This window comes from Mytilus galloprovincialis, chromosome 6 (assembly GCF_965363235.1).
Source record: "Mytilus galloprovincialis chromosome 6, xbMytGall1.hap1.1, whole genome shotgun sequence".
NCBI lineage: Eukaryota > Metazoa > Mollusca > Bivalvia > Mytilida > Mytilidae > Mytilus > Mytilus galloprovincialis.
This window is the reverse complement of record NC_134843.1, coordinates 65,136,701-65,161,327: the sequence shown is the minus strand read 5'-3', so window position 1 is coordinate 65,161,327 and position 24,627 is coordinate 65,136,701. Positions and strand designations below refer to the sequence as shown.

Sequence of the window (24,627 nt, the reverse complement as noted above, 5' to 3'; positions counted from 1 at the left end):
ATGCAGAGCAGAACAATTCATGCGACGGGGGATTGCATCATCATTACACCAAAACAAGGATTTGTATAGAAAACACAAATCCTTGATCAAAAATGAATATAAAGATACAATATAAAACAGAAATGAACACGAATTATATCAAATAAAGAGCAAAGAAATTGCATATCTGCTGATATCTAACGTGAAAACTTGTGTAAAACCTGAAAATTGATTGAGAAGACATTCATGAACACTCTTTTTTTTTATATGGTTGAATTCAGCTTAATTGTATTGACAATTATAAGTCTAATTTTACGAAATAAGTTATTTACACTCTATTAAAGGTTATGCCTTGTATGCAAGTTTCTTGTTAAACAAATTATACAATAGTCAATATGGAGGGATTGTTTAGTTAGAGATTTATACTTTATTGAAAATACTAGTCCGAGATTACTCTGACGTCCAACAGCTGTTTTGCCAGACAAGCTGGGGCTGTGGGACGTCCGAGCTCGTCTCATATCAAAAAGTGGATATTTGCCCACCCAAAATACATGCACTGCTTCTTCGCTTCTGGTGCTGACTGGCGGCCTTGGAATTATATAAATTGGGCATCAATCTTTTCATTTTTCTCTTCATTTATGTAAGTTTCACCTACCTGCCACTCTTTATTTTTTCATATTTTAACAGTTTTCATAGAGACCCATCGATTTCTGCATTTTGACTTTCATTTTCAAAGATTATCACGTGACCACGAGAAAACAAGTGATGATTTATGCAAATGACCATATTCTAACACCTCGTTCATTTAGAATGCAAGTAATCTAAATGTCCGAGAGCTTCCGATTGTTATAGTGGTTGGCACTAAATGCTTAATACCGATCTCCTGAAAAGGAGGTGAAAAATTGTGGTTGGTTACTAAATGTTAAATATCGATCTCCTATAAAGGAGGTGATATAAGTATGATTATTTGCATATTTGAGTCTCGAGGTTGCGAAATCCCTCGTAACTTGAAGTCCATTTGAAAATAAAGGAAAAATTGTCTGAACCGATGGGTCACTGAAATCTGTCTAAATATGAAAAAATAAAGAGTGGCAGGTACAGTACTTGCAACCTTAGGCGTTACTATTTCAGCGATCAGTCAGCGGTCATCGATCAGTCACCGATCAGTCAAGTTCGCGTCAAACTCACGTCAGCAATCCGTCAGACTTATAGTAAAAGTAATTGACTGATCGGACTGATCGGACGGATAGTACCGATCGACCTTGATGACGGATTGAACTTTAATACGTCACATGATAAACTAATACAAATTACGGAATCTTAGTTTCGTTTAATCTAATTAAAATGGCGACTCTTGAAAATCGAACGTTCAATTATACATTTTGTTTATTAATTATTTAGCAAAGTTTTATGAATTGAAATGAAAAGAAATGTATAGATAAACCCTAAATTAAAATATCAACATTAAAGAATGGTCTTTTTCGTTTTATTTAGGTTATATATTTTCAAAACCGGCGAGTTCTAAAACGGTGTCTACATCGCGGTTTTTATTTTATTATTTTCCAAACATTCTCGGGAAAAACAAAATGAAAGAATCAGTTATTGAAAAATGTAGTCTATTTTTTTTCAATATTTTAAATTTTTGTATCCTTATCATCATAAAATTCTTAAAAAAAACTTATCATTATCACGGACTTTCTATATTCTCGTCACAATCGAAGCATTTAAAATAACAAATTACAAAAATAACAGTTTTCTGCTGTATTTTTTTACAAGAAATAGAAATAATTTTAAACAATGCAAACAACATTACATTATATTTTTCTGATAGTCTTTTTTTAATAAAAAAAGATAACTACTCCTAAACAATAAAAAGTACATCATTACATCTCAATTCTAATTAGCAGACTTGTCTCAAAATGGTAAAATAACTGATTTCAAATAAAATAGTATCATCTTTAATAAAAAGAAGAATAATTTTGGTAATTCTAAACAATGCGAATAAAATTTTAGTATGATTTCTCTGACATTCCTTTAATTTTATGAACAAAAAAACTATTTCAAACTATAAAAATTACAAAATCCAATGGTGGTCAATAATTTTCAGTAAAACGAAGAAATATTTGCATTTTAGGCAACGTGTACAAAAATTTAATATCTTTTTCCTTAAAGTAAGCATGTTTTATGAGGAACAGCCAATCCTGATGTACAAAAAGTACTGAAATCATGTGACGTTATTATTTGTATCAAAATAAATCAATAATTACATTCTTATTCCACAAAAACAAAAGTTTAAGTATTTTAATTCTCATTATATCTCAATTCTGATTAGAAGACTTGTCTCAAGATGGTAAAAATAACTGATTTCAAATAAAATAGTATCATTTTTGATAAAAAGAAGAATAATTTTGATTATTTTAAACAATGCGAACAAAATTTTAGTATGATTTTTCTGATATTATTTTAATTTTAAGAAAAAAAACTATTCTCAACTATAAAAAGTACAAAAAACCAATGGCGGTCAATAATTTTCAGTAAAATGAAACAATATTTGCATTTTAGGAAACGCGTACAAAAATTTAATATCTTTTTCCTAAAAGTAAGCATATTTTATGAAGAATAGCCAATCTTGATGTACAAAAAGTACTGAAATCATATGACGGTTAATAATTTGTATCAAAATAAATCAATAACTACATTCTTATTCCACAAAAATAAAAGTTTATGTATTTTAATTCTCATTATATCTGAATTCTGATTAGAAGACTTGTCTCTAGATGGTAAAAATAACTGATTTCAAATAAAATAGTATCATTTTTAATAGAAAGAAGAATAATTTTGGTAATTTTAAACAATGCGAATAAAATTTTAGTATGATTTCTCTGCCATTCTTTTAATTTTATGAAAAAATACTATTCTAAACTATAAAAAGTACAAAAATCCAATGGCGGTCAATAATTTTCAGTAAAATGAAGAAATATTTGCATTTTAGGCAACGCGTACAAAAATTTAATATCTTTTTCCTTAAAGTAAAATTATTTTATGAAGAACAGCCAATCATTATGTACAAAAAGTACTGAAATCATATGACAGTTAATAATATGCATCAAAATAAATCAATAACTACATTCTTATTCCACAAAAATAAAAGTTTAAGTATTTTAATTCTCATTATATCTGAATTCTGATTAGAAGACTTGTCTCAAGATGGTAAAAATAACTGATTTCAAATAAAATAGTATCATTTTTGATAAAAAGAAGAATAATTTTGATTATTTGAAACAATGCGAACAAAATTTTAGTAGGATTTTTCTGATATTCTTTTAATTTATGAAAAAAAAACTATTCTTAAATATAAAAAGTACAAAAATCCAATGGCGGTCAATAATTTTCATTAAAATGAAGAAATATTTGCATTTTAGGCAACACGTACAAAAATTTTATATCTTTTTCCTGAAAGTTAGATTATTCTATGAAGAACAGCCAATCATGATGTACAAAAAGTACTGAAATCATATGACAGTTAATAATATGCATCAAAATAAATCAATAACTACATTCTTATTCCACAAAAATAAAAGTTTAAGTATTTTAATTCTCACTATATCTCTATTCTGATAAGAAGACTTGTCTCTAGATAGTAAAATTAACTGATTTCAAATAAAATAGTATCATTTTTAATAAAAAGAAGAATAATTTTGGTTATTTATAACAATGCGAATAAAATTTTAGTATGATTTCTCTGCCATTCTTTTAATTTTATGAAAAAATACTATTCTAAACTATAAAAAGTACAAAAATCCAATGGCGGTCAATAATTTTCAGTAAAATGAAGAAATATTTGCATTTTAGGCAACGGGTACAAAAATTTAATATCTTTTTCCTTAAAGTAAAATTATTTTATGAAGAACAGCCAATCATTATGTACAAAAAGTACTGAAATCATATGACAGTTAATAATATGCATCAAAATAAATCAATAACTACATTCTTATTCCACAAAAATAAAAGTTTAAGTATTTTAATTCTCATTATATCTGAATTCTGATTAGAAGACTTGTCTCAAGATGGTAAAAATAACTGATTTCAAATAAAATAGTATCATTTTTGATAAAAAGAAGAATAATTTTGATTATTTTAAACAATGCGAACAAAATTTTAGTAGGATTTTTCTGATATTCTTTTAATTTATGAAAAAAAAACTATTCTTAAATATAAAAAGTACAAAAATCCAATGGGGGTCAATAATTTTCATTAAAATGAAGAAATATTTGCATTTTAGGCAACACGTACAAAAATTTTATATCTTTTTCCTGAAAGTTAGATTATTCTATGAAGAACAGCCAATCATGATGTACAAAAAGTACTGAAATCATATGACGGTTAATAATATGCATCAAAATAAATCAATAACTGCATTCTTATTCCACAAAAATAAAAGTTTAAGTATTTTAATTCTCACTACATCTCAAACTTGTCTCTAGATGGTAAAAATAACTGATTTCAAATGAAATAGTATCATTTTTAATAAAAAGAAGAATAATTTTGGTTATTTTAAACATTGCGAATAAAATTTCAGTATGATTTCTCTGCCATTCTTTTAATTTTATAAAAAAAACTATTCTAAACTATAAAAAGTACAAAAATCCAATGGCGGTCAATAATTTTCAGTAAAATGAAGAAATATTTGCATTTTAGGGATCGCATACAAAAATTTTATATCTTTTTCCTAAAAGTAAGCATATTTTATGAAGAACAGCCAATCTTGATGTACAAAAAGTACTGAAATCATATGACGGTTAATAATTTGTATCAAAATAAATCAATAACTACATTCGTATTCCACAAAAATAAAAGATTATGTATTTTAATTCTCATTATATCTGAATTCTGATTAGAAGACTTGTCTCAAGATGGTAAAAATAACTGATTGCAAATAAAATAGTACAATATTTGATAAAAAGAAGATTAATTTTGGTAAATCAAAACAATGGGAACAAACTTTTAATATCATTTCTTTGACATTCTTTAAATTTCATGAAAAAACAACCTATTCGAAACTATTAAAAGTTCAAAAATCCAATGGCGGTCAACAATAACCATTTTCGTAGAAATAAGTTCATGTTAACTGAGTCATATAATACAATTATGTATTATATGTCTCTGATGTTTATAATATTTAATACGAAAATATTAATCAACACAAACAATTTAACGCTCTAAGCATCTTATTCTGTTAAACTATTTTTACTTTTTTATTGCAACTAATTTTATTACAAATTATAACGTGTAAATTAAGGTGTCTTCGTAGAGGTCCACGTTCATCGATTGTAAACACTGTGGAGTTCGGTTTACATAAGAATTTTAAATATATACGTATCCGTCTGATCCGTGCATAAATTTAATTTACTGATCGATCGGTGACAGTTGTCAGGGTAACTCTCACATAGGTTATTTGACTTATCTGACGGATCCTATGGGTCACCGATCACCGATCACTCATTGATCAGTCAAACATCCGTCACCGATCATTCACCGATCAGTCAAGTTCACGTCAAACAGTAACGCCTAAGGTTGCAAGTACTGTACAAAATGTAGGTAAAACTTACATAAATGAAGAGATAAATGAAAAATGAACAGATTGATGCCCGATTTATATAATTCCAAGGCCGCCAGTCGGCACCAGAAGTGATGAAGCAGGGCATCTATTTTGGGTGGGCAAATATCCACTTTTTGATATGGGACGAGCTCTGACGTCCCACGGCCCCAGCTTGTCTGGCAAAACAGCCGTTGGACGTCAGATTAATCTCGGACTATAAAATTCCAACAGTTTATAGACTTGTGGTTCTTTTTTTATTGAAGTTTCATGATTTTAAACGATCAGTTAATAATTTAATTACAGATGAAACTTGTCTTCTGATTGGCTGAAAGTTTTAATTTTCTATCAGCTCATAGACATAATTTTGTCATGTGACCATGACCTGATCAATGTTTTTTCATGATTTACTCCAGCTTAAAAGGGAATTTATAATCAAATTATAAGAAATATCTAATATTTTTCAGGCTTATCAAAATAACCAATATAATGTGGTGCACACTTTAAAATAATGAGTTTCATGTATGCTGCTTATTCAGTGTCACTGTGGACCATTATTTTTATGTTATTTTTTCATAGACGAGAAAAAAGATAGTTGTCATATAATGACGTACATGTATAAGCTATATAATTGTAGTGTTTCCTGCAGCTTTTAAAAAGGGCAGGGTAATTGTAATTGTTAGCTCAGAGGGCACATTAAGCGCGATGGACAACAATTTTAGGGCACTTACTTAACATAAACAGGCAATTTCTATAAAATGGATTCATTTAAAACATACTAGTTTAATACTATAAAAAGGACATATACATCTGTAATCAATCATTAAAACAAATTGTTAAACAAGAAAAAGTGTTTAAAACATATATATATGAAATATTTAAAACAATAAACACAATTAAAAACAAAATCAGTTCTTTAAAACTGTTTAAAAACAAGAAAGAACTATGTCATATACATGTATATAAAAATATTGCTTTGGTCATATCAATTGTCATTGACAAATCCTCCTTTTTTTCCCTAAAAACAGGTTGACACATTCCCTGATATCCAGGGTCATTTTTAGTAACCAAAATTTATTAAATTACAAAAAAAAATAACTTTACAAATTAACCCCTTTCCCTCTACACCCTTTTCCAAATTAAATTAATATAGATACACCAAGTTTTACTACTTTCATGGCACTACCATATCAGCTGTTTATTTTAAATGTCTATAAATAGCCAGACATAGTTGTCTGTTACTTAGGTGTTTTCCCAAGTATTTTTCACGCCTAAAATGATCATGTGACATGTCTGTAAACAAAAGAAAACATTTGATCAAGGAATTAATTTATTTTTTGGATTATTCTGCTTTTTATAATTTAGTTTGGATTTTTATTCATTTCATTTAAGGTACAGTCAAGCATTTGTATTTAAAAAATAGTTTGCAACGAATTTTTACTTTTCAATTTGACAAATGTCTCATGATCGCCGTTCATTGGCTTGTTCAACCATGCAAACAATGTAAATTATGTAAATTAGAAATCTATCAGCTGTCAAAAAAATTTATCTAAGCATCACATTGATGTTTTATCATTAATCTTCTAGGCAAAACGATGTTTCTGGGACTTGGGGGATACAATCAGGACGCGTGATTAGTATGTATTCACTATTCAATTGATTACGAAATCGATTACAAAATGGCGACCTAGTGAACTTTTGTTTACGTTTGAAGGGAAATAACTCGAGCGGTATTCATAAAATATGTCTTTCAGTACCGGTTGTTAATTACGACGATAAAGGCATGGCGTCAGGAATTTCGACAAAATTAGGGCAGGGCGCCAATTTTTTTCCCAAAAAATGGCAGGGCGTCGAGAAATCATGGCAGGGCCCCATTACACGCCAAAACCACCTGTAGGAAACACTAAATTGATAATTTTTTTATTAAAGAAGTTACATGTTTCTACAGAATATATTCCCAACTTTGTCATGTTTGTACAAAAATGTCTATGATCCAATGGTTTTATTGGTCTCTCAATTTTAAAAAGTTTTGACTGTCTCTTTGGTACACCAATATTCTGTGTCTTATTTGAAAAATTATATATTTTCTATGACCTACCAAACTGAATTTCTACTACATGTACATGTATTTACAAATGTGTTGCATCATCTCTTTTTGTATGACAAAATGTATGATGCAATGCTGAGAAAATTTTCTTACTTCATGTATAAAAACTAAAGATAAACTGACCCCAATTATATTGTTTTGATAAGCTCACATTGAAATAAAGTAAATGGCTTCTTGTACCTTTAGTTTGTCCAAAAAGTAAGTTTTATAGAGTTTACAATGAATTTGAAAAATCAGAAATATGTAAAAATTGTAAATTTATTTGCATGGTTAATTTAATGAAAAATAAAGTTCATGAAAAATCTGTCTTCAGTTTAGTCATTGATTTGAAAAAGAAAAAAAATCTTAATCTGACAGCAACAAATAATCCAAAGCAGCTACATTTTCTGATAATTATACTTTGTTGAAAAATTCATGTCAGACAGAAAAGTAATTCAATGTTAAATGAGGGTGGTAAAAGGGGGTACTTGCTTGGAAAAAACGTGAAATAAGACAAAATTTCTGTCATGAATGTTGCACGAAAAATCAATACTGTGATGTGAACCTGTTGTGACTTTAAAAGTCACTGTCTTCTTGTTTATATTAACTCTCTGTTTTACTTTATATTCCCGATTTAGTATAAATATTTATGATGTAATTGGTTTATGGCTTTTAAAAAAGTATTTCTTGACGATCCAAGCTAAGTGTTAGAATTTTATTTGAAAATACCGAGCACGCAAAATAAGCATTTGAAAATCAAGATGCATGTAAAATAAAATAAGTAGAACACTTTGAACGAGGCAGCTGTCTTGCACGTCTGAACGTCAAATAAAAACAGTGATCACATTGCACAAAAATAACCCTTTACGCCCCACTTAAATAGGACACCATTAACTTTGATTTTATTCATTTCTTTTTAACAAACAATTTTTAAGGTTACAAATTTCACTCAAAATTGAAAATAATATTCCTGATTAAACTTGCTTTTTTCAAAGAGCACTTTGTAACGAAATCAATTATGAATATGTTTACAGAAGTAATATGTTTGTATTTTCCTAAAATTGCACTCCAGTCTATAATTTTTTTTAAGCATTTAAAATGTTTAGCTCTGCATTGAGAAAAAGTTGTTTTTGGCTTGTCCAATGTTCTAAAAGGCTAGGCGGACAAAGATATGGTTTTCTATTACCAACAAGAACCACATGTCTAACATATGCTCAATGCAGGTAATTGACAAAACTTAAGTGCCAATATATAATACAATGTAAAAATGAGAATGAAAATGGCGAATATGTCAAAGTAGTCTGATTTTAGATCTTGACACAACTTTATTGCCCAATATATGATACATACTACATTGTACATGTCATGTATGATTAACTGCCAAAACTCAGTTTTACTTTCTTTTCTGGTAATTACAATGTATATTATATATCAGCCAATGAATTTTAATCCTGTAATATATTTTTAGATGAAACCGTAGGATCCAGAAAGGTCTTTAACTTTTGTAAGCACAGCTTGGTCATGGGATCTATATTTTAATCAGATTTAAACCAATACCATTCTGCACCAAAAACTTCAACTTTATTCAACAATATTATGTCATTTTTCTTATTGGTCCAAAAAAAGTTTTGCAAAAACTTACTAGTCCGAATGAAATTTTGCTAGTCTGTGACATCAGACTAGTGGCTAACCCCTGCAGACTGCAATACTTGATTAAGATTTGTTGAGGGCTGTTCCATAAAAACATATATGGGACACAGCTAAGGCACTATGAAGTCTACTATGGTGGGTTCCTAGCGCAGTCAAACTGTGATTAAAATTCTAAATTTGCCTCTAAAGGGTTTCCATTTAATGTAATGGCATCCTATATATAGCTACATGTACATATGTAGCTGGGTTTCATGTATGATGGAACAGTCCCAAGCAACATCACAATTACCATTTCAAGATGGTACTAGTAACTAAGATAAAGTTATATGAAACGAGTAAGTGGTTAAAAATAATGTTTATCCAATTCTTGAACCAATGCATGCATATATCATAAACTTAGTACTCTGTGCACGATTTTATCATTTTTTACGCTCAGGTCACTATGCATACGGAAAATATGTTGGTGAATTGCTTCCTGGAAGCAAGCTTAGTTCACTTTTTCTAAATGTGGACAAATTAAAGAATTTTCCTCAGAAAAGAGTATATGTACACACAAATGTACATAAGTTGTATAATGAAAACTATCCATTAAGTAATAAAAAAACATATGCATATTTTTTTTTAATTTTAGGTTTCATATGACTTAAAAAAAAGAAATGCTTGGCCTGCAAAAATTTTACTTTTACTTGAGTTCTAGTCTTCATGGTGAAAAAAAGCTGGTAGAGATAGTTTTAATTTTGAAAGGAGAAAATTATTACACTGCATGTTCAAAACCCCATTAACACATTTTTATTCTTAATGCATGTCATAAATGCCACTGGAACATAAGCAGCCATCAATTAATCTAATAATAGTTGTTTTAAGGTGGTACCTTACACTACAGGGAGATAACTCTGTAAAGTCAGCTAAGCGTTTTAATTATGTTGTGTTGTAAAGCTTCTCAATGATCAAAATTGGGGTTTGTCAAATTGCTATATAACCAGTGTATTTTTTCTGACAAAACAGTTGGTTCAAAAAGATTTATTTTTTTATATTTTTATTAAAGTCTCAAAGTAAATACTTTGACAAAATTTTATAAAAGTTAAACGAGCCAAATTAATTTAAGTGAAAGTGTTGGGTACCACCTTAAGTCCCTCTCATGTCTGATGAATTTAATGTATTTGTTTAACTTTATAGATAGAAATTCTGCCAATCTTGTAAATGCTTATAAATGCAAATATATTACAGGGACAAAATGTTCAATGCATATTTTTGTATTTTCAGTGAACTTAAAAGACGGATGAAAGCCGAGAAAAAAGCTAAAGAAAAAGCTGAAAAGGGAACTCAAAACACACCACAAGTTCAGGAATCGGAGAAAGCTGTGAAACCAAAAGATGATGAAGAAATTGACGCAAATGTGTGTATTAAAGGGAAAATTCACGATTTTTTACTTATGGTTTAAATATGTTCATTATGACATAATATATATATTCACAAAGTTTTATCGCTATATGTGCAGTAATAAAGGAGAAATTCAATAATTAATGAAAAAATATCAACTACTTCCTGTAGGTCGTGACGTTTTCTCCTGATTTTTGCATGCCGGGATTTAAAATACAATCATTAAAAGTCTTGGTTTTTAATCATATTTTAACGTAATCGTAAGCGCGCCGATGACTTATGCTTTATCTAATAACCATCCGATAATAAGAAGATAAAACGCACAGACGTTCAATTGTACTCATTCGTGAGATAAATTATCTATGTTAAACGTATATATTCGAATTATTTTTGTAGACAACACAAAAAGTTAAAAATTTATTTTTAATAAATGCATTTTCGGACTGATAAGGTGAACAAATTAAAGTACAATAATCTGTCAAGACAATATGTTGGTGTACTATTATTGACCTTTTACTATCTCTGCTATGACTAGGTTTATACGATGTGTGTATTCACGGTTCTGTGGCAATACTTGTAGATGGCTTGTTGAAAGGTAAATTGTTATTTGCACTTCGGTATTTAACCACGCCTCTAGGGCACACCTTGCCAGGTGTGACTGTCTATTCGGATCAGTGAGAGCATTTAATACACACATTAAAAATACATATTCAAGTTGGTGACAAATAAAAATTGGTCGCCGTGGAATTATTTAATTATATTTGGTGCTATTATTTATTTGAATTCAAATAAGTTAATTTACTAAGAAATACACAATTTTCGGTTAAAGACGGGAAACTTAATTCATATGTCAGAATGAAATGATATACAAGTCTTGTCCTTGATTTATGTCTCATAAAAAAGGGGGACTTAGAAATTAGAAATAGCTTTACTAAATGATTTTTATTTGTCTTTATTAGGCGAAAAAATGTACGAGAACACTTACATTTAGACTTTTGAAAGCCATGTATTAATTAATATATGAAACTATCTGAAGATAACTCTACCGAAGCGGAATATAATATGTACGAATAAAGAAAAAATACTTTTGTATTGGAATGGAATCGAAAAATTACGAATAGATATTCTTTTCAAGTGTGAAAAACGTCGACCAAATTTATTCATAATCGGGAACGTCCTTATTAAAATCTGAGACTACTATAATAATCGTCGTCTCCCATCGTATATATATACTTAAATAACTATTTGACCAACGATGTTTAAAATTAAAGACAACGAATTTAATGTTATCTTTCCCTATTTTTGAATGTTATTATAAGTCTGTTCAACTTGCAAGAATACCCCTAAAGTGGACAAATATCCGACAATCAGTTTATTCTTTAAATTGCTGTCATTGAATATTAAGAAAGAAAATAAATCCCGAAATTGATACTCAATAGTTTTCCTAGAAAATATTCACATCCCTTGGGGATTATTAGTGTACGTCCAGTTGCATATATTTTACATGAATGTTGGAACAATTGTGATGATGACGAATTTCGTCCTTTATTCGAGAACAATCTAATGGATATATAAATCTGTGAGTTTACTATATTCTTAACTTCGATGAACCAAAGCAAGTTATAAATTGACCTGTATTTAAATCAAATTGTTTCTTTTTTTTCTTCTTCTTCTTTTGGTATACAATAGTCTATCGAATTCGTTGATTACATACTGTTGGCATACGTGGACTAGTCTATTTACAAAACTTTTACCACAATTTACACAAAATGTATGTTTCTTTCTTATGTTCAATGTATACATGTATACATATTTTAAATTGCGCTACTGACTATAGTTCCGTAACTTTCTACCCAGGCGTATGTATACACGAATCGTCGACAAGTGCGCACATTTTTTTAAATCAATAATTCTGGTATGTTCCAATCTGTCCTAAACTATTGACAACGAGTATATATTACATTTTCCCAAATTAACCCTTGGAAAAATATGTAAATAGATTTGTATTTCTTCAATTTTTTTTTTTTGTATTATTTTTTTTTTATAAATAATATTATTTACACCAGAAATGTTATTTATAAACAAGCGTATGAGTTCAGTAATGACTAGTATATTATATCACTTTCGGACACGCAAGACAAAAATGTATATTATACATGCACCTGATAGTTCAAAATGGAAAGTTATAAGTAACGGTCGTGTACACTGATCAATACCTACAGAAGTGAAACGATGCATGAACTTGCAAGCCCGCCGGACAGGAAATCGATTGAATACCTGGACGTGTCACCTTACACCCCTTCCAATACCTTTGGGAGTAATACCTTTAGCCATGCTGGTGATCCGATGAGGGAAGATCCGAATTTATTTAAATAAAGTTTATTACTTGAAAGAATTATGAACGAATTAGATTTTCGAAAACAATTTCCACGGAACACTTATTTATGATTTGAACTTTGACTTTTTAACTAATTACAATATTAACAGTTTAAAAATAACACACTATATGGTTATTTAAAAATATAAGACCATTTTTCGTATCAAGTTAGTCAGTCAGATAAAACAACCGTACGATTGACAAGATATCGACACGCAATTACGACTACATCGTTTACTGTAGTTTTGTTCCTTTGTGGTTTATAGACATATCGGGATTTTTCATCGGAGAAGGTAACAAGATGGCGGAGAGCAGAGAACTGATACTCAAAATTTAAAATCGATGGTGATCTCTTATTTAGCGAAATAAAACTTTAATATCTATAAATTTGAGCATTTTTATACAGAATGGACATAATATCAATTTTTGATTTTTTTGCGAAGTTTCCCTTTAATAATTAATTTAACTGTGTTTTGATATTATAGACAAAAACAATTATAATTTATTAGAATAGCATGTCTATATGAATATACCTTATACACCTTCAATGATTACAGTAATAACCACTAGATCTTGATTGAAAAGACTGGGTAGAAAATCATGAGACAATATTCCAAATATTTATACCAAATTTAGGCAAAGAATTATTGATGTACATGTAGAACATGTATAATATCGAAATGCAAAACCTACAAAACTTTTTGTAACATCTCTAAAGCTGTCATGCTGTCCTCCAAAGCTTAACAGTTGAACTTTTAGCAATTTATAAAGACTGACTTTGCCAGGTTTTTTTTTAGGATCCAGATACATCACATGTTCTGACACAACTTGACAAGCAAAATGATCTGAATTTTTCTCAAATACAAGTTCTTATTTATACATTTCTTAGAACAGAAATGAAATCATCAGTAAATTTAGATGATTTCATATCAAAGATTACAAACCTCTTTGGCATATTCCACATTCTGAGTAAAAAGTTGTTGTTGTCCTTTAGTTTTTACAAAATGGAAATAAAGATAACATTGTTTTTTTACAGGAATACTTCAAGCTCAGGTCAAAGTCTATTGCACAGCTTAAAGAAAAGGGACAAAACCCCTATCCACACAAATTTCATGTACAGATGTCTCTGTCCACATTTATTGACACTTATGACAGTACACCTATAGGAGAAACTAAAGAGGAGGAAGTCACTGTGGCAGGTTTGTCTATTGTCGAAATACTTTTTTTTTCTAAAACAAGCACAGGCCATGCAATAAACATTTTCTGGTTCTCCATGTTCTCAGACACTTAATAATTGTGAAGAAGTCAGGGTATTTAAATTTTGTTGTGTATTGACCAGTATTTTTTAAACAGATATCAAAGGGTGGTAAAAATAAAAAAAAAAACACACAAGAAAAGTATAAGCCACATGGTTGCTTTAAATAGGGAAAAGTCCAATAACTAGTCCACAAAACATTTCAAAATACTGAATTCTGATACAGCATCCTCAATACCCTCTTCTGTATGCTCAGGTCAAAAAAATCAAAACCCTAAAACTGCTTCGACAGAAAAGCCAAAACTGTCAATATTTAACTTTAATAGAAAGAGACATTGGGCACATGTCAATGAGATCCAAATCTAACAACAGACATTGACAACAAAAACATTAAAATATCCCATGATAGCTAGCTCATATTAACCAAAAAAATATGAAGACGAGCGTTTCTATGATCAATATTGGCAGATGTTACAGTATTGTGTTCTGTCTCCTTTCATGATAAAAAAATATATATGTCATTACATGAAAAAAAAAAAATATATATATTTTCTGAAAATTTATTATCAGTATGGCATAATTCTTCAAAAAAGGAGAAAATAATGTAAGAGATTTTTGAATGGTTGCCAAGGAAACAGGGAAACCCACATTTTCTCCCTTTGCACCCTGGTCCAAAATTTCATTAATTTTGGGTTAAAACCTTTAATCTGCAATAAAACCAAAATAAATTCTGAAAGGTAAAGGGTCTAGGAAGATATTCAGCATCTTACACATTACTATTTCTAATATATAAGTGGAAAAAATTTATGTTTACAGCTTTTACATTAATGCTAGCAAGACAAATCTTTGTTTGACTTGCTTGCTTTGCTTGTATCAATGTTTGCTCAAGCATGGCAATTAAGATAGGCGGGGCTTGTGATGTTTTAAAATTTAGTGTGACTGTCCTTAACTTCAAACATAACCGTCCAATAAAATTTAAGTATGACGTATACAAGCTGAAGCCCCGCCTATCTTAATTGCCATGCTTGAGCAAACATTGATACAAGCAAAGCAAGCAAGCCAAACAAAGATTTGTCTTGCTAGCATTAATGTATTAGCTGTAAGATGAATTTCAACATGATTTCTGGTACAACCACTTAACAATTTGTACATTTAGTCTTGACAGCTGTCAAATTCATTTATAAACTTCTGATAGTTTCAAAAGACATCACTTTTGCTTTATTTGATAATAGGTCATGTAAGAGTCTGATGTTTGTTCTACCGATGATACTTAAGTCCATTTGTTTTATCTTTTGAGTATATCTGAAAGTTCCCATAGTATTTCCATTTCAATCAGTTGTGTCATCTGTCAGTTGAACAATCATGATAGCATGGAAATATTTTCATTTGGTTTACCATTTTATATTTTGACATTATTTTTTTCTAATATGCAAGTTTACTGCATGATGTAAAAACTGGAGTTTCCCAAATGTGTTAGAGTTATTGCTCTTAGACCTATTTGAAAAGATTAGATTTGATCATTTCCTTTTACTTGTACATAAAATGCAATTCAAAATCATTGTTATTAATATTTTACAGGAAGAGTACATGCAAAAAGATTGTCCAGTTCGAAACTGATATTTTATGACTTGAGAGCAGAAGGGGTCAAAATCCAGGTCATGTCAAATAAAAAGTAAGTAACTCTTAAAGTCTTACAGTACAAGTAAAATGAGAGATAGTCCTGATAGTGTTGAAAAATACATAATATTACAAACATGATTTTGGTGAAGACCAAAATATAATTGGAAGTCCATATATTTTTAGCTCACCTGGCCCGAAGGGCCAAGTGAGCTTTTCTCATCACTTGGCGTCCGTCGTCAGTCGTCCGTCGTCCGGCGTCGTTAACCTTTACAAAAATCTTCTCCTCTGAAACTACTGGGCCAAATTTAACCAAACTTGGCCACAATCATCATTGGGGTATCTAGTTTAAAAAATGTGTCCGATGACCCGGTCAATCAACCAAGATGGCCGCCACAGCTAAAAATAGAACATAGGGGTAAAATGCAGTTTTTGGCTTATAACTCAAAAACCAAAGCATTAAGAGCAAAACTGACGTGGGTAAAATTGTTCATCAGGTCAAGATCTATCTGCCCTGAAATTTTCAGATGAATCGGACAACCCGTTGTTGGGTTGCTGCCCCTGAATTGCTAATTTTAAGGCAATTTTGCTGTTTTTGGTTATTATCTTGAATATTATTATAGATAGAGATAAACTGTAAACAGCAATAATGTTCAGCAAAGTAAGATTTACAAATAAGTTAACATGACCGAAATGGTCAGTTGACCCCTTTAGGAGTTATTGCCCTTTATAGTCAATTTTTAACCATTTTTCGTAAATCTTAGTAATCTTTTACAAAAATCTTCTCCTCTGAAACTACTGGGCCAAATTAAACCAAACTTGGCCACAATCATTATTTGGGTATCTAGTTTAAAAAATGTGTGGCCTGACCCGGCCAACCAACCAAGATGGCCGCCACAGCTAAAAATAGAACATAGGGGTAAAATGCAGTTTTTTGCTTATAACTCAAAAACCAAAACATTTAAAGCAAATCTGACATTGGGGTAAAATTGTTTATCAGGTCAAGATCTATCTGCCCTGAAATTTTCAGATAAATCGGACAACCTGTTGTTGGGTTGCTGCCCCTGAATTGATAATTTTAAGGAAATTTTGCTGTTTTGGGGTATTATCTTGAATATTATTATAGATAGAGATAAACTGTAAAAAGCAATAAATGTCAGCAAAGTAAGATTAACAAATAAGTCAACGTGACCGAAATGGTTAGTTGACCCCTTTAGGAGTTATTGCCCTTTATAGTCAATTTTTAACCATTTTTCGTATATCTTAGTAATCCTTTACAAAAATCTTCTCCTCTGAAACTACGTGGCCAAGTTAATTGTAGATAGAAATAATTGTAAGCAGCAAGAATGTCCAGTAAAGTAAGATGTACAAACACATCACCATCACACAATTTTGTCATGAATCCATCTGCGTCCTGTGTTTAATATTCACATAGACCAAGGTGAGCGACACAGGCTCTTTAGAGCCTCTAGTTATGTTCAAATTTTATTTACAAACTCTCTAAAGTTTATTCTTGAAGTAAACCAACTTAAAAGATATCCACATGAGATGTGGATACGACGTATGCATTTCTATTCATATTTTTATGCCCCACCTACGATAGTAGAGGGGCATTATGTTTTCTGGTCTGTGCGTTCATTCGTCCGTCTGTCCCGTTTCAAGTTAAAAGTTTTTGGTCAAGGTAGCTTTTGATGAAGTTGTAGTCCAATTGACTTCAAACTTAGTACACATCTTCCCTATGATATGATCTTTTTAATTTTAATGCTAAATTAGAGTTTTTACCCCAATTTCACGGTTCATTGAACATAAAAAATGATAGTCTTCACGTTCTAAATGCCAAAACCAACGAGTTAATGACCATCCGAACGTCTCTATTGTTATCGTTCTATGACCACCGGAATGTCTCTCTTGTTATCATTGAAAAGAAACGATTCATTCTGACTTTTTAAAATAGGCAACCAATCAGTGACCTGAATTCATGTGAACTATATTTAGCCCAAGGTAAACACTGACTTTTCCTCCTTGTTTATCGTTACCCGACTTTGCGACAATATGTCTCTCGGCTGCCTGTAAACATTTGAAAAAGATATTTTTTTCTTTTTGAATTATATTTTTGTCAGTGAAGTAGACAGCACTTGAAGCCACCCTAAACGGCGGAAATCTGCTGTCTACTGGCTACTTTGGAAAGCCCTGCACTGGTAAATGTTTTTTCATACATTGTCTAACATGTTTTTTATTATGCCCCACCTATGATAGTAGAGGGGCATTATGTTTTCTGGTCTGTACCTCCGTTCGTCCGTCCGTCCGTCCGTCTGTGCCTCCGTTTGTCCGTCCGGTTAAAGTTTTTGGTCGAGGTAGTTTTTGATGAAGCTGAAGTCCAATCAACTTAAAACTTAATACACATGTTCCCCATGATATGATCTTTCTAATTTTAATGCCAAATTATAGTTTTGACCCCAATTTCATGGTCCACTGAACATAGAAAATGATAGTGCAAAGTTCAGGTAAATAAAGTTTTTGGTCAAGGTAGTTTTTGATGAAGTTAAAGTTACATCAACTTGAAACTTAGTACACATGTTCCCTATGATATGATCTTTCTAATTTTAATTCCAAATTAAAATTTTGACCCCAATTTCACGGTCCACTGAACATAGAAAATGATAGTGGGAGTGGGGCATCCATGTACTATGGACACATTCTTGTTTATCATGTTTATGTTATGTTTTGTCCTTTTAGATTTTTTGAACCAGAAGATTCTTTTGATGAAATAAATGACAATATAAAACGAGGGGACATTATTGGTGTTGTAGGCAAACCAGGTAAATTGTTTCACTTGATTATCAGAATTCACAAAACTTATTTTTTTATTTGACAGTATGCCTTCGTTTGCTTGTCTTAAAAAAATGTATAGGTACAGCAGTTTTAAAAGGGGTTACTACTTATTATACTGCAAAACTTATGAAGTCTAAAAATGAAAAGAAAAAACAAAAATATGATCTGAAGCCTATTCGTTGCTTTGCACCACTAGCTATCCCGATGGGTCACGGCACCCTTGAAATATCTGGCTTTTAAATTATCATTATTGATGAATATAATAGTAAAACCATAGATATAATGATTTGACTAACAACAAAATGTAACAGCAGGGCACCACTAGTTTTTTTTTGTTCGTCCTTAATGTTCTGTATGATAAATATTTAGATAAGAAGATGTTTTATGAATATGGGTCGTCCATCAGCCTTCAACAATGAGCAAAATCAACAACATTCATAAGTAACATGCATATCAAGCTATAAGTGGATCTGTTATGACAAATGTTAAAACTTAAGGGCATACGATACAGTAGAGATCCCTCGTTGATTTTTTCTTAAAATTTTGATAGAAGGTCAATTTTAATGTGTACTTTTAAAATATGCAAAGAAAAAAGTACCTTCATGACTTACCTTTTGAGATAATTTGGTTCGAAATTTGCATATTTGGAAGAAAATCCCTGAAATTTCATAAATTATGACTTTTAAAGAAAGTAACAATACTTTTGAACGAAAAGTCATAACTTAACCGGGTTTTTTGTAAAATATTCCCTTGATCCATGGCATCAACATGTTGAAACAAGTTTAAGGTTAAATCAAATCATCATGTTCCGGATTTAGAATGCTATATCCGAAATAAAGAAATTGACCATATTTTTGCGTCTTTTCGGAAGTGCAGAAAAAATTTGATTGTTGATTTTTTTCTGAAATTTTGGCGGAGTGTTCTTGAAACAGTACTTGCTTGATTGCAAAAGAAAAAAAATGGGGTCCATGTGCTTGTTTTTTCAATAATAGCCATATACCTTAATTTTTTACGACGTCTGTCAGTATGGCGCTAAATTACGTTAGATTAAGTTTTAATCGCAACAACGTGGTGTAATCATTCCCGCCGTACACGAGTTCGCTGTCAAGTATATGCAGGTGTTTTTCAAAGCGTTGATACTTATCATAAAAATTTATAAGATGGTTAATCATAAAATGGAAAAACATTTGTGTTAAACATTTACGAAACGAAATTTGGACAGGAACCTTTTCATGATAAAAAAAAAGACTATAATAAAGGATTCTAGCAGATTGCTTTGTCAGATGTACGGCAAAAAAGAAAATCTGATAGAAGTATAAAGGTGCATCGCCGTCCGACATTAGTTCTAAATTGCTTCATGTATACTGTAAGAGGAATCAGACAACATTATTGACATGTGAACCAACTATAAATTAAGTGAGGCGATACCATAAATTGACAACAGTATAACCTTCAACAATGACAAAACCGATACCGTATCGTCAACTTTAAGGGCATACGATACAGTTTTGATTCCGTATTTACAGTTTGATGAAAATTTCTATATAGGCTATTTTTTGCCTGATTAAATCAAATATGTAATAAAAAATATACCTTCATGTGCTACTTTTTGAGTTAAATAAGGTCGAAATTTTGTATATTTGCTCAAAATTCGGATTTGTGGCCGTATTTTCTCTTTCGAAAGAAAGCCATAACTTTTTTGTTTTAAAAGATAAACACAAATTGTTTTTTGTTAAATAATTTGTAATTTCTGTATCTTATAAGTATCATAAAAATTTATGCACTTTTTTATTCAGAAATAACACATATTTATCAAATGGTCATGAATTGAGAAAAAAACGTCATTTTTTGCTTTTTATTTATCAAAATTAAAAAAAATGCACTATTTACAGTTTTATAAAATTTGGTCCACATAATCTCCATGCAAAATGAAACCAAATGTCATTTTAAAAAATAGGGGTCCATGCACTCGTTTTCAAATTAAATCAGTTTGAATGATAAAAATCAGTCGAAAAATGCATCTTTTCCCGATATGTCACAGTTTGACGTCGCGAAAATAACATTTTACGTTAGCAACGTCATTACCTCCCCTGTAACTGTATCGTATGCCCTTAAAAGGTCCCGACGTACTTTGATTTTTTTTTTAACATTCAAAAGATAATCATCTTTCAAATTTGAATTATAAGCAGTACTTCTTGTTTTATAATAAGAGCTGTTTCGTGCAATTTAACTCATGCCATTATTGCCTCAATCGACCGAAAATGAAGTTGTAATATAATATTTCATAGGAAGTACAGCAGCCGGTATAAGAGAATAATATTGAACGATGTCTTTATCAATAGATAAGTTACATAACCTTTTTTACGGCGTATACAGAGAAGACTAGACCAACATTGTTACTTAACCATATTTTTGACGTACTAATATCACAAGTTACCAGGGTTGTGTTGAATATCGTAGCTACTGCGTAGTGCTACGTAGATTTTGACTATTGAACGTGTAGCTATAGACTAGCTGCTACATAGATATTGCATTTGTTGTTCAGTGAGTTGAAAGTGTAGACATTGGTTAACTGTAGCGTTATCGATTCAAAAATAAACCAAGGAATAAGCCAGCATACTTATAAGCGGTTTTAATACTCATGAGTTACCCTTTTCATCTTTTTTTTTCTCTTTAAAGAACTCGTCTTCAACCAGTTTAGTAACGACATTAAGATTTTTTTGATTTTTTTGTTATTTTGATTTGTATTCGGAACACTTTTTTTTACCGTCACCGCTATGGTAAAAGCTGCACGTGCTGCAGATTGGATACACTGTATTTAGTGTGACGGTAGATCATTTGAAACTCGAAACTCGAATATTGATAATGTAAAATACATAATTGAAAAAAAATGACACTTCTAAAGTTTGGTCGTCGTTTTAAAAGTGAGGCATGTGCCTCAGTTGCCTCCATTACGCTACGGCCCTGCTGAACGAGTAAACCCCATACCACATACATGTAGTAAGCTATGAAAGCGGCCCCTACATGGCAAATGCAAAACAACTCAAACGGGAAACTTACGGCCTGATTTAAGTACAAAACAATAAACAAAATACAAATATGATGAACAATACCAAAAGACGCCATTTAATTACAAGCCGTTTTAACAGCATGTACATGTACGGGCGTTTTTCTTGTTTTGGTCTATAACATCCAGTTTCATATACAAAAAGAATACAACCAATTAAACAAACTAACGTGTGACAATTCTGCATCTATTGGTACTATTTTGCTTAAATTCAAACCAAAAACGACACCAATATATTTTTTTGAAATCTTTTTAACGGACTATTATTGACAGTTTTTCTACATACACATACAATATTATATGTTTTTAAAATATCAATTAGAATCGGCAAGTCCAGAACAGGATGAGACACTCTCTTTATTTATTATTTTATTTACGAATAGGGGTGTTATACGACTTTGTCCACCAATGAGAGTCTCGCACATGAAGTCGGTTTTGTTATTTCATTGATAGTCTGTTAAATTTGGCCTTACAATGACAATTCTCCGAGGCTGCCAAATGCTTAACAAGAAAAAAGAAAAAAAGACACAAACTTAACTATTTTGATTCTGATGTTTTTCAATTCAAGATAGTATTATTTACTTCGAATTCATTATCAATAAATTAAAATAACTGTTCTCGTTATGAAAAATATTGCACAGCTGTACAACATGCCGTAGTAATAACTTTTGTGTATGGATTTCAACACCTGACCCGTTTCGGCCACCCTACGCGATATAGATTTTGTTAATTTTTTCTCATTAATCACGGGTTCATACCTTTTTTTATTTCTTTAAGTTTCATTAAAATAACATTTGGATGTCATAAATGTGAAATTAAATATTTGCCGCTGGACGTTAAGCAGCTACCAATACTCATAATTAGCTATTGCAGGTCGTTTTGTTCCGAATTGTGTTATTGGTAAAATGTTTTTCAGCATGTTACAGTTTAAGCAACGAATAGTAAGATAGACCCCGATTCCTTGCAATTTTTCTTTCTCTACGTTGAGCAGATTCCGCTGGGCCGTGCAGTTTTGACAGTTATTTAGTACCAGACTAAAAAGCTCCACAATTCTTCTTCCGTCTTTCCATGTTATACTGTCAATACTCTCTTCTGTGTCTATCACTATTTCTTCAATTTCGTTATGCAAAATTGTATTTGATTTATTTTTGTTCATCTCAAGTATTTCCTTTAATCTCACTGCTTTTCGGCGGATTTCTCCGTCTTTTAGTAATGGCAACTTTTTTAGCAGGTACTTTTTTTAAATTCGCGAAACCGAAATTAATGACGTCAGTGAATATTCCACGAAATATGACTTCTTTTAAAGCGACGTCACGAAATGTTAACGTTCTTATTAGAAACATTGCGAAATTACAACGTTCTGGGTACCAAAGTCGCGAAAACAACACGAACAGTTTTGAAAACGTTATTATCTGCCCCTGCTACTGTATCATATTCCCTTAATTGCAACAGAAAACAAACAGTCTGATTCATGTACAAAACAAAAAAAAAACATTTTATACCTGTCAGTGAAAAGTAAAATCACAAAAATACTGAACTGAGAGGAAAATCAATTTCGGAAAGTCCATAATCACATGGCAAAATCAAATAACAAAACACATCAAAAACCAATGGACAAGAACTGTCATATTCCTGACTTGGTACAGGCATTTTCAAATGTAGAATATGGTGGATTAAACCTGGTTTTATAGCGCTAACCCTCTCACTTTGATGACAGTCTCATCAAATTCCATTATATTTACATTGATGCGTTAACTAAACAGACATAATAAATAAAATAGTCAAATTATTGGTACATCAGTCATCATCGTATAACAATTTTAAAAGGAACAATTTAACAGAACACAAGAACATCTATCTACATACACATTCATTGATTTGTGTGTCTGACTTCAAAAAATTTGATACATCACATATATTTCAATGTGCATACAAACAATTTTAGTATACAGGGTTAAAAAATCAAAGGTATGTAAGAATAAATTTCAGAAATAGTCCGAGATTTAAAATAGTGAAATGATAACAAAAAATTTGATATTTCAACAAACACTTGTTGTTCACCATGAAGTTTGTATGAAAGCTTGCAAGAAAAATAAAATAATTATGAATAGAATATAGGTCTATCAATGGTTGCTATTTTGTAGGTAAAACAAAAAGAGGAGAGCTGAGTATTATACCAAAGACAATAACATTATTATCTCCATGTTTACATCAACTGCCACATTTACATTATGGTCTTAAAAACCAGGTAAGGACATTAAAAAAAAGAGAGTCTTGTAGCAAAGGACATTTCTTTAGTTAAAAACCAATGAAAAATATGTTGACTCTGCAAACTGATAATTTTATAGAGAAAAAAACCTTTTTGACTCCAAGAGGAAAAACCATTGTAGGTGCATTTCAACAAATTTACAGAAGATTGACCTGTGGTTGAAAGATTTTCAAGAAATCTTGTTAAAATATAAAATTTAGTCAAAAATTATATGTTTGGAAACTATAGCTAGATGTGAAAAAATGCAGGATACTGCCATCTTTGCATGTACTTGACATAATTGTTCCTAAAATTTAATACATTTCATACTAAATGATTTTGAAAATCAAGTGCTGAATCTTAATACCCTAATAATAAAACAGAGAAATGACAGTAAATTCCGTAAAATGCCAATTTGAAAAAAAAAACACTATTTTACAATTAAAAGATGCTTGCATGGTATTGAAGGTATCTACATTTATCACTTATACCTTATTGTATAAGAAAAGCGAAGAGCCGTGGTGTAGTGGTAAGTGCATT

General features: G+C 30.7%; 1 protein-coding gene across 2 annotated transcripts in view; it reads left to right on the top strand.

The window, feature by feature from the left end:
• Window positions 1–24,627, top strand: part of LOC143080117 (lysine--tRNA ligase-like) — a 38,613-nt gene that overhangs the window by 170 nt on the left and 13,816 nt on the right. The window contains exons 2-7 of one of the 2 annotated variants that reach the window (XM_076255804.1): window positions 8,752–8,884; window positions 10,575–10,707; window positions 14,105–14,267; window positions 15,902–15,995; window positions 18,677–18,759; window positions 23,984–24,087. In XM_076255804.1, coding sequence (XP_076111919.1) covers window positions 8,760–8,884; window positions 10,575–10,707; window positions 14,105–14,267; window positions 15,902–15,995; window positions 18,677–18,759; window positions 23,984–24,087 — 702 coding nt within the window. In that variant the 5' untranslated portion in view covers window positions 8,752–8,759. The remainder of the gene's footprint in view (window positions 1–8,751; window positions 8,885–10,574; window positions 10,708–14,104; window positions 14,268–15,901; window positions 15,996–18,676; window positions 18,760–23,983; window positions 24,088–24,627) is intronic. The other variant, XM_076255805.1, reaches the window with a different exon arrangement.